This window comes from Hypanus sabinus, chromosome 18 (genome assembly GCF_030144855.1).
Source record: "Hypanus sabinus isolate sHypSab1 chromosome 18, sHypSab1.hap1, whole genome shotgun sequence".
In the NCBI taxonomy this organism is placed as follows: Eukaryota; Metazoa; Chordata; class Chondrichthyes; order Myliobatiformes; family Dasyatidae; genus Hypanus; species Hypanus sabinus.
In genome coordinates, this window is record NC_082723.1 from 58,239,860 (window position 1) to 58,251,877 (window position 12,018).

Consider the following 12,018-nt stretch of genomic DNA (forward strand, 5'->3'; position numbering starts at 1 on the left):
CAGGCTTCGGGTATTGAGGAGTCTGATAGCTTGGGGGAAGAAACTGTTACCTTTCTCCATCCTTTGAATTGTAGTAGTGTTTAATTCACCCTTTTCTTTTACTGGAATGTATTTTTCTTGCACTCTTAAGAGTTTTAAATTTCATTGTTGTTCTACATTGTTGTTGAATAAGCTCAAGTTTATTGCCATAGGCACACATACACAAGGTATAGATGTAATGAAAACCAGCTTTTTGCAGCAGTAGTACCATGTATTTTAAACATAAATGAACAAATGTAAATATGAACTTTAGATAACTTACCCAACAAAATAAGTATAATATTAATTGGGCTGAGAGAAAAAATATAATCCAATCTATTATGCTAATTTAATGCCCATGCCAACCTACACTTGCATCACCATCCATTATCATCATCTGCTAGCCTGATCTTAGCTTCCTCCATCATCACAAAACATTTTATGGTCACATTTGTCCTTCTTAACTGGAGCAATAACTATGGTGCTGGAGGAACAGAGTGGGTCAAGCGGCATCTGTAGAGGTAAATGGACGAGTTGAGAACCACTTTAGATTCCAGCATTTGAAGTCTTCTGTTTCTTATCCACTGATTTATTTTCCATTATTAGATTCAACAATTGAAATAATTGCCATTATTAATTCAATGGTGAATCCCCCCCTCATTAGGGAACCTTACAAATTGGTTACAAAGGAGACAGTTCCTTTAGAAGAACTCCACACCTTTGTTCTCTTCACCTGTCTTTAAGGTGGGGCAGAGGATTACCAAATGTTTTAAGCATTTAATTGGCCAGGCATTGGCAAAACAAGTGAACTGGAAGTTATTTAATTATCTCATCTAAAAGCACCCAAATTAAAAAGTTAGAATAAAGGCGTTTCACTTACTGGGAAGAGGACAACTGAAAATATATTTGAAACCAAAAACTTATAGAGCTACAGAGAAGTGCAAGGGAGTGGAACAAATCAATCAGCTCTTCAAAAGAGCTGGCACTCACATAATAGGCAAAATGGTCAGCAGCTCAGACTGAAAAAAAAATCAAGCATTTAGGGGTCACGACACCGAATTCGTATTTATGCCAGTCTTCAATTATCTGATATCTGACAATACAGCAATGGCATCAGTAATGGTAGACCATTTGTGTGGGGCCATGATGACTCATGCATGGATGTCTCATCCTGAGAACACTGGTTTTGGTTCAATATCTGAACGATTGTCACTATCTTAGTTCAAAGGTAGCAGTGACTGAAATAAAACATTTTATATGGTTTAAATTAACTGGTCCCAATGTCAATCTGCCTCTAGGGCTAAAACTGTTCCAATGTCTGAAATCAAAATATTCACTTGATACCTCAATGGCAGCTTTTGTTAAGCAAAGTTTTAAATCCTTTCGATCCTCACATTCATGAGCAATGGCATTCTCAACCACCTGCAAGAGAAAAATAAAGGTGTGAGACAAGAGAAGACAGCACAGCTCAAGTCTAAATAACTATAGAATACTTTGAGGCTTGTAATGTATCATGTGAGTATTTGTAGGTCAGAGTGCATATGATGTCTGAATGGGGTTTTTGTAAAATGGAAATCTGGTGAATAAACGTGTGTGTTTAATATACTGCGGTGTCCGAGTCCCATTAACACAACATGGTGTCAGAAGAAAAGGAAAGGAAGAGAAGACACGTAAAAAGATGACACAGTTACAGCCACCGTCGAGTTTAAGCCTATGAGGTAATATTGCTGAGAATTGGAAGGTATGGCTCCAGCAGTTTGAGCTGTTTTGCATGACTAGTGGCTTAGATGACAAGATGGAGAAAGTGCAATGTGCTACGTTTCTGCATGTGGCTGGAGCAGAAATTGAAATGTTGAAGAAAAAGTTTCAAGATTACTGCAAATCGAGAAAAAACCTACTGTACATTCGACATATATTTTTTACGAGGGGTCAAGGACCGACAGAGACTATAGACGCCTACGTAACAGATTTGAAGAGCAAGGCAAAAAACTGTGAGTTCGGACAACTGCATGATTCTTTAATACACGACAGGATTGTATGTGGCATACGAGATGATCATGTGAGAGGCAGGCTGTTGAGAGAAGTAGAGCTTATATTGGAAAAAGCGATTGATATGTGCCGTGCTGGCGAGATCACATTGAGTCAGGTTAAAATGCTTAATGAAGAGACTTAAGTATACAAAATAAAAGCTGTGAAAACTGACAAGAGTAGGACAAAGCCAGCTCCACAGGATAATCAAAAGGAAGTTAACTGCAACAGATGTGGTTATAAACATGGATACAGAAAATGTCCAGCCTTTGGTAAGACATGTAAATTATGCAGAAAGAAAAATCACTTTGCAAAGATGTGCAAATTGCAGGAGCAAGCAAGGAAAATGCATGCTGTGGAACAGAGTGAGTGCAACAATGACATGTTCATTGGAACAATTGAAGTGGAACAGGAGGTATGCATCAAGAATATTGATAATGCAGAGATAGATGTTGAAGATGAATGGACTCAAGATCTGATAATAAACAGGAGGAATGTGACATTTAAGCTCGACACTGGGGCAAAGTGAAATGTAATGTCAGCAGAAACATTCAACTCACTGGACACCAGAGGAAAACTTGGAAAATCCACCTGCAAGCTTGTTGGATATTTTGGCCACAAGACAGCATCATTGGGAAATAAAACACTCACCTGTGTGTATAAAGGACAAAAACACAAGTTAGAGTGTGAGATTGTGCAACAGCATGTTTTGGCAATACTAGGCAGAGCAACATGCATAGAACTGGGCCTGGTGAAGCGAATCTATGGTGTTGAGAAAGAAAGTTACTTTCTCAAAGACTTTGCTGAGTTGTTTTCTGGACTAGGATGTTTACCAGGGAAACACCATATCCAGATTGATCTAACTGTTGCACCAGTCGTGCATGCTCCGAGGAAAGTTCCAGTATCTCTCAGGGATCGAGTAGTGGAGGAGCTACACAGAATGGAACAGATGGGAGTCATAACGAGAGAAATAGAACCGGCTGACTAGGTGAATAGTATGGTGACAGTGGTCACAGAGGAAAAGATTAGGATTTGCATGGATCCACAAGATCTCAACCGAGCCATCAAAAGAGAGAACTATCCGCTGCACACGGTTGAAGAGGTTGTCTCTCGCATGGCTAATGCAAAGTATTTTCAGTATTGGATACAAATCAAGGTTTCTGGCAGATCAAGCTGGATGAGGAAAGTTCCAAATTATGCACTTTCAACACGCCCATAGGTAGATATCGTTTCCTGCGTCTACCCTTCGGGATTTCTTCTGCGTCAGAGGTATTCCAGAGGTCAGTGGCACAAATGATTGAAGGCCTGGAGGGAGTGGTCAGTATCATTGATAATTTGCTGATATGGGGTGACACCATTGAGGAGCATGATCAGAGATTAAGGAAGCTTCTGGAGAGAGCATGTGAGTACAACCTAAAACTGAACAGAAGTAAATGGAGGATCAGAACTACAGAGATCAAATACATAGGTCACGTACTCAGCGCTGATGGGCTAAAACCAGATAATGAAAAGGTCAGGGCTGTGGTACAGGTACCACCACCTGAAGATAAGCAAGGACTTTTGAGGTTCATGGGCATGATACAGTATCTTGCCAAGTTCATTCCCAACTTATCAGAGGTCAGTGCTCCACTTCGAAAGCTATTAGAGAGCAGCACTGAATGGCATTGGGAAGATGAACAAAAGAAAAGTTTTGACACATTGAAGCAGTTGGTTACCAATGCACCAGCACTCAAGTTCTATGATGTCAATAAACCGATGACAATGTCTGTGGATGCCAGTTCGGAAGGAATAGGAGCTGTTATACTGCAGGATGGGAGGCCTGTGGCGTATGGATCACGAGCACTTACAGACTGTCGACGCCGATATGCTCAAATCGAGAAGTAATTACTTGCCATATTTTATGGGTGTGAGAAGTTCCACCAGTATGTATATGGCAAAGAAATCCAGGTTAAGAGTGATTACAAATCACTTGAGAGCATCTTCAAAAAGCCACTTCATCAAGCTCCTATGAGGCTGCAAAGGATGCTTATCAGGCTACAGAAGTACACTCTCACAGTCACCTATAAGCCAGGAAAAGAACTGCACATCGCTGATGCTTTGAGCCGTGCTTACCTCAAAGAGCAAAAGGAAGAGTTGCTAGGAAGAGAGCTGGAGGTCAACTGGGTTACACCTCAGCTACCTATTTCTGAGAAGTTGAACATGTTCAGGAAAGCGACTGCAGAAGATCCTGAAATGCAAATGCTAAGAGACATTACAGTGAATGGATGGCCAACAGAAAGAAAAGATGTTCCAAAAGAAATATAGAAATACTGGACATTTAAAGAGGAAATTAACCATGCATCAGGACTAATGTTCAAAGCGGCAAAACTCATAGTACCAAATCAAATGAGACAGGAAATGCTCAACAGAATTCATGAGTCACACCTGGGGATAGTGAAATGTAAAGAAAGAGCAAGAGATGTTCTCTATTGGCCAGGTATGTCAACTCAGATAGAGGACATTGTGTCTCAGTGTGCTGCTTGTAATGAAAATAAAAGCAGCAATCCAAGAGAGCCTTTGCTTCCCCATCCACTACCAGGAAGACCATGGGAGAAGCTTGGCACAGATCTCTTTCGCTACAATGGTGCAGAGTATCTGCTTTGTGTGGACTACTATTCAAAATATCCGGAAATCACCAAGTTAAGTGACGCATCCAGTCAAGGTGTCATTACCGCAATGAAGTCGACATTTGCAAGACATGGTATTCCAGATACTGTCGTCAGTGACAATGGTCCACAATATGCCAGTGGTGAGTTTAGAAAATTTTCAGAAAACTGGGAATTTCAACATGTTACTTCCAGTCTGGGCACGCTCAGTCTAATGGACAAGCAGAGAGAACTGTACAAACTGTGAAGAACATGCTCAAGAAGGCACAAAGCAGCAACAGTGACCCGTACATTGCTCTGCTTGAATACCGATTGAGGGTGTGGGGTTCTCTCCTGCACAGCTGTTGATGGGACGTCATCTGAAGTCCAAGCTGCCAACATCCACAACTCTACTGACTCCTGAAGGTAATGCTCAAGTACATGAAAAGCTAAAGTACAAGCAAATAAAGCAAAAGAGGTACTCTGACAGACACACAAGACAGTTACCAGATCTGCATATAGGTGAAAATGTCAGAATACAGAGAGGAGACACTTGGCAGCCAGCTGTGGTTGTGAACAGGCATCAGCAACCAAGATCCTTCATAGTTCGCACGCCGGCTGGAAGAGTCTACAGGAGGAACAGAAAGCATCTGCTGAAGACAGGTGAGAGGGTGTTTCCACGTACAGATACACAGGACATTTCTACGGATACAGACATGGAAACAAACGACACCAAGCGTGAGGGGCGTGATGAAATCCCACGATGCAATGACGGTGAAAGTTCGGCGCAGACAGACCGAGGTGGAAATGCAGACACAGAGGTTACTCGAGAGACTGACTCTGAAGAACAAGCACAGTCACAGTTCTATCGCACAAGGTCTGGGAGACAAGTCAAACTTCCAGCTAGATACAGAGACTAGATCTACCTACAGTCTCGCACAGTTTGAGACAAAATCATACATAAGTTCCAAGGTGTGAAATAAAAGGTTTATTAGTCTATGTTAGTAAAAGAAAATATACTGCTGTTTGTATTGTAAGATACAATGTAAAATACAGTATAGGAAGGAAAGATTTTTTTTTAGTTTATGTCATGGCTGTTGTAATGTTAGAAAGTCATACCTAGAGGCATTGTTTTGGTAATTCACAGTATTAAAAAAAAATTGAGAAGGGGGATGTAATGTATCATGTGAGTATTCGTAGGTCAGAGTGCGTATGATGTCAGAACGCAGGTTTTGTAAAATGGAAGTCTGGTGAATAAACGTGTGTGTTTAATATACTGCGGTGTCCGAGTCACATTTACGCTACAAGGCTCACAGTATTTAAGCAAAATCCCAACAGCCTCAAGTCTCAGAGCACTGGAACGATTTCATCATTCTACACAAAACAAGCTGCATCTCCAGTAACAAGCTTGATGCACCATCAATAACTCTCCGAGACGTGAGGTGAGATATTAGCTTTAATTAACTGGAAGAAAGACAAGCAGCAATTGACCACCATACTACATCCTGGAGACTGAGGGCAGGGCTCAGGCTCCAATCGCCTTTATACCGGGGTCAGTGGGAGGAGCCACAGGCGCAGTCAGCGGGGGGGGGGGGGGGGGGGGGCGTGTCCAGACAAGTATATGTAGTTCACCACAAAGCTGGAACATTGTTACCTCACAGTACAGTAGGAAGAATTCCTTCCAACGTGGTCCAACATTTCTCTTCGTAATGAAAGCTATTAAATATCTAAAGCCTTGCCAAAAAGAAATTAAGAACGTAAGACATAGGAGCAGAACTAGGCCATCTGGCCCGTCAAGCCTGCTCAGCCATTCAATCATGGCTGATCCTTTTTTTTCAAATCTCCTCCTCAACCCCAGCTCCCCGTAACCTCTGATGCCATGTCCAATCAAGAACCAAATTAAGGCCACTATCACAAAATAAAGAACTCAAAGTGATTAGAAGCAATCTAGAACAAAGATTTAATATTTTTTTGGGATCCAGACAATGCTCATCTCTAAATGCCCTCAAGTTACTGGTGGTGAGCTGCCTTCTTTAACTGCTGCAGTTCTGGTGAATTTTGCTGTGACAAGATTTTTTAGGATAAAGCAACGTCGATATATTTCGAAGTTCAGATGGTTAACAACTTTCTTGGGAGTAAAGGTAATATGTTACTTAGAAATGTAGGAACACAGGAACAGGCCCTTCCATACATCATATCTGCTGAGTCTGTTGTTGTTTGTCATCTATATCAGCAATCTGGTTGATTATGTGGTGAACTAGATCAGCAAGTTTGTGTATAACACCGAGGTTGGGGGTGCAGTGGATGGACAGGAAGACTATCAAAGCTTGCAGTGGGATCTGGACCAGCTAGTGAAATGGGCTAAAAAATGGTAGATGGAATTTAATACAGGCCGCTGTGAGGTGTTGCACTTTGGGAGGGCAAATCAGGGTAGGTCTTACATGGTGTGTGGTAGGGCACTGAGGAGTTGAAGCTGTACAAGACGCTGGTGAAGCCTAACTTGGGAGTATTGTGTTCAGTTTTGCTCACCTACCTACAAGAAAGATGTCAATAAGATTCAAAGAATGTAGAGAGTGCTAAGTAAATTTACAAGGATGTTGCCAGGACCTGAGTTATACGGAAAATCTGAATAGGTTCGGACTTTATTTCCTAGAGTGTAGGAGAGTGAGGGGAGATTTGATAGATACAAAATTATGAGGGGTACAGATAGGGTAAATGCAAGCAGGTTTTTTTCTACTTAAGTTGGATGAGACCAGAAATAAGGGTCATGGGTTAAGGGTGAATGGTGAAATGTTTAAGGGGAACATGGGGGAGGGGGACTTCTTTATTCAAAAGCGATAGGAGCATGGAACGAGCTGCCAACGGAAGTGGTGTTGCAGATTTGATTTTAACATTTAAGAGAAATGTGTATAGACACATGGATGGGAGGGGCATGGAGGGTTTTGTTCCAGGTGTATCTCGATGGGACTAAGCAGATTAATAGTTTGGCATGATCTAGATAGGCTGAATGGCCTGTTTCTATGCTGTAGTGCTTTATGACTCTAATCCAGGCAGATACCCTTTGAATCCTTTACCAAAATTTCTACTCTTTAGTTTAAGATACCGCTACTGTGGTGAAAAGCTTCTGACTGTCTACGCAATACAAACCCCTAATAATTTTCTATTACTCAGGTTGCTTCCTCCAGTCCAAGAAAAACAAACCCAGCCTCTCCAATCTCTGAAAAGCTTCCTCCGGAAATATTCCATTGAATCTCCCCTGGATCCTTTCCAGTACAATCATATCCTAAAAATGTGTACACCAGAATGTAAATACTATTCCAGCTGTGGCCAAATATTTTACATTGTTTGATCAAAACCTCTCTCCTCATAAAATCTGTATTCTAGCAAACGAGGCCAAGTATTCTTCTGAACTAGGTTACTTACCTGGTACAACCATGAGGGACGCTTGGACTTGTACAATAGTGATCTCTTGCGCCCTACCATTCATTATGCATGTACTAGCCCTATAGGTCTTCATCACCTCACACTTAGCAAATTCCATTTGCCAGGGCATAGATCTTCTTACCAACCTACAACATTCTGTACCGTTAGAATATTCACTATCAACACCTCAACCGATTTCTCTGTCATCTGTAACATCCAACTCTTTAATTGGTCATATAGGCCATTGCTATCACTGATTAATCTGCCTTTCCGAGTGTGGATTAATTCTGTCCATTAGAACTTATTCCAACAACCTCCATTTCCGTGCAGTTAAACTCACTGACCCGTGATTACTTAGGTTATCCCTTCTGCACCTCCTAAATGAAGCCAACACTTCAATTATTTGCCATCTTGCCTGTAGACATCTATGTCTCTTACACAGACAGAGGGACAGCAGGTCAAGTGCTCCTTGCTGTGGTAGGCCAACATTTTGGGTACTTGATCTACCTGGACATGAATCTGTAGGACCCGTATGGCACACAGGAGTGAGCAGGACATTCTAGCATCAGTTGGAACAGACTCATAAATGAGAAGCTCCTCTCAGGGTGACATTTTAAGAGATGGGTGGAAACTGGTTGGTGGGGGGGGGGGGGGGGGTGAAGGCAGAGGTTTCAGCCAACCCTTCAAAGATGCAAAGTGAGTTCATTGACAAATGCAAAAGTACGGTGACGCACAGGCACAACAAAAAGCTTGCAGCAACGTCACAGATTTGTTTAAATTTGGTTGTAACTTAGATGGCATTCTAAATAACTTAGATGTTATTTTAGATTCAGTCACTGTGTTTTCAGTCATTGAATTTCCAATATGCTGCTTTGCACTGAATGGAGAATCACTGCAATTTCACTGTCCTGAGCATTGACAATAAAGCTCTAACTATATAGAGACAACACACAAAATGTAAATTATTCAATACCGTGGAGAAAAAGATTGCAAAAGGAAGATGTTAATGAAAAAACACCATTAGAAGCAAGTCTACGGTAATTGAAAAGGTGGGTCCATAAAGCTCCATTGCTGAGAGGGAATTAGGGTTGTGCAGGTCGGTTCCTGAACCTGATGGCTATAAGTACATTTTTTAAAGATTAGCTTTATTTGTCACATGTACATCGAAGTATACAGTGAAATGTGTAGTTTGTGTCAATAATCAACACAGTTTGAAACTGGGGGAGCCCACAAGTTTCACCATGCTTCTGCTGCCAACAGGGCATGCACAGAACTTACTAACACTAACCTGTACATCTTTGAAGTGTGGGAGCAAACCAAAGCATCCGGAGGAAACCCATGCACATGGGGAGAACGTACAAACTCCTTAGAGGCAGTGGAGAATTGAACCGCTGTAAAATGTTACGCCAACCACTACACTACCATGGAAAGTAACGGTTCCTGAACCTGGTGGTAAGACTTCAGGCATCAGTATGTCCTGCAGTAGCAGTGAAAAGAGGGCAAGGCTTGGATGTTGGGGGTCCCTGATAATAGGTATCATCTTTGTCAGCCAGCATCTCAAGTAGATGCCTCCAATGATGGAAATCTATGGAACCTATTTCTATTTTCTCAAGATGTTACCTGGTTGGTTGTTCACTCACCCGATCGGCTTTTTGGAACTTGATGCTTTCCAGGATTACATCCTTGCGTAGTTGCTTAACTTTATCCAAATTTTCCACTATCTCTTTCTCTGCTGTTTGATAATAAGCAGTCTTGTACTTTTCTGTAAGTCAATTCAAGAACAGAAACCCATTATTTCATCAATTACTCATTTCAAATTTTGCAGATCCTGATAAGGTTCCTCTTCCCCAAACCAATTAATCTGCTGCAGATTAGTAAATTGCACACAATAGTGTGGATAGCACAGCACTCAGTTGGTTAGAAATCTAACACAAAGGGGGTGGAGTACTGTCTGGACAGTTAGAAATCTGACACAAATGGGATGCAGTACTGTCTGGACAGTTACCAATCACAAGCCAGAGGTCCAGGATCAGAACATACTCAATCTACTTATTCATCAATTCTCCATGGGTGCTGGGAAACTTAAGAGGAATTTACTGTGAAAATTACAGGCAGATTTTGATCTGAGGAATTGCAAATGAAGTTTAATTCAGTTAAGTGCAAGGCATTGCAGTTTGTGAAGTCAAATCTATGTAGGATTTTCAGTGAAATGGGCAGGGCCACCAGGAGAAATGCAGAACATTGGGATCTTGGAGTACAAGTACTTAGTTCACAGAAAGTGGAGTCATAGGCAGACAGGGTGGTGATGGGGGCTTTTGGGACCTTCATAATTCAGGACAGTAAGAATAAATTTGGTAGATTATGCTATATACAATATACTAGTGAGGCCATATATGGTGTACAGTGTTCAGTTATAAGAAAGATGTTACTAAACTATAAAATAATTTATAAGGCTGTTGCCAGGACAGTTCTTGGAACAGGTTGGATGGGCCAGGACTTTATTTCTTGAAGCATAAGAGCCTGGGAGATGATGTTATCGAGATGATTAAAATCATGAGGGACATAGATAGGGCAAATTACCCAGTCTTTTTCTCAGAGTTAGGAAAAGGTTCTTCCCTTCTGCCATCATATTTCTGAATGGTCCATGAACATACAGCATTACTTTGTTATTCTTCATTTATTTTCGTAATTTATAGGTTTTTGTGTCTTTTGCACTGTAATGCTGCCTCAAATCTTCACTTCATACAAATGTCAAGTGATAATAAATCTGACTGACTAACCCTCAGCCAAAGAACCTTTCCTGTGTTTATCTTCTTGATCATATTTAATGCCTCCGTATTCTTCCTATAATGTTATGATCAGTACGAGAAGATTTTAAAAACAAGCCTATAGTACTTAGGTCTGCCCTTACGAAAATCAAGTATGGAAAGGGAATATTTTTCAAATATTGAAGATCTAATTATAATTACAGCAATTAAATGGGACTCGGGAATATGCCAGGATGAATTGTATGACCCACCCCACACCATCCACCTCAGTGGGCCAGGTAATCCATCCTGGCACATTCACTGGCTCCCATACTAATCAGCTGGGAGTGAGGGATTCTTGTTATTGCTACAGAGGGAAATGTCAGTGACATGTCTCCAGGGTTTGCCAAGATTTTTCACCATACTAGTATGTCAAGAACTCTTAAACTGAGCGAGGTGAGTGTGGTGCAATAAGAAACTATCTCTGCTTCAGACTGAAGCTTAGCTGTGAGTAGGGCAGAAAGGTGGGCCACAGATGAGAAAATAGTTTATCATTTTTACCTCTTGCTCCAATAGTAAAACTTGCAGCAGAATTCACCATGCACACCATGACGGGGAAAACAATAAGGCTTGCATTCAGAATCAGATTTATTATCACCAGCATGTGTCCTGAAATTTGTTAACTTAGCAGCAGTTCAATGCAGTACATAATATAGAAGGAAAAACAGAATAAGTAAATCGATTACAGTATACATATTGAATAGATTAAGAATTGTCAAAAATAGTATATTAAAAAAGTGAGGTAGTGTTCACAGGTTCAATGTCCTGTTAGGAATCTGATGGCAGAGGGGAAGAAGCTGTTCCTGAATCACTGAGTGTGTGCCTTCAGGTTTCTGTACCTCCCACCTGACAGTAGGAGAAAAGGGCATGCACTGGGTGCTGGAGGTCCTTAATATGGATGCTGCCTTTCTGAGATACCGCTCCTTAAAGATGTCCTGGGTACTTTGTAGGCTAGTACCCAAGATGGAACTGACTCTAAGTTTACAACCCTTTGCAGCTTCTTTTGGTCCTGAGCAGTACCCTCCCACCAATACCTGAGTGATGCAGCCTGTCAGAATGCTCTCCACGGTACATCTATACAAGTTTTTGAGTGTATTTGTTGACATACCAAATCTCTT

At 41.2% G+C, this 12,018-nt stretch overlaps 1 protein-coding gene across 1 annotated transcript in view; it reads right to left on the reverse strand.

The window, feature by feature from the left end:
* LOC132407255 (uncharacterized) overlaps positions 1-12,018 on the reverse strand; it is a 78,442-nt gene that overhangs the window by 61,545 nt on the left and 4,879 nt on the right. The window contains exons 2-3 of the mRNA XM_059993516.1: positions 9,734-9,855; positions 1,363-1,440 (exon numbers count right to left, since the gene is read on the reverse strand). Of these exons, the coding sequence (XP_059849499.1) occupies positions 1,363-1,440; positions 9,734-9,855 (200 nt within the window). The remainder of the gene's footprint in view (positions 1-1,362; positions 1,441-9,733; positions 9,856-12,018) is intronic.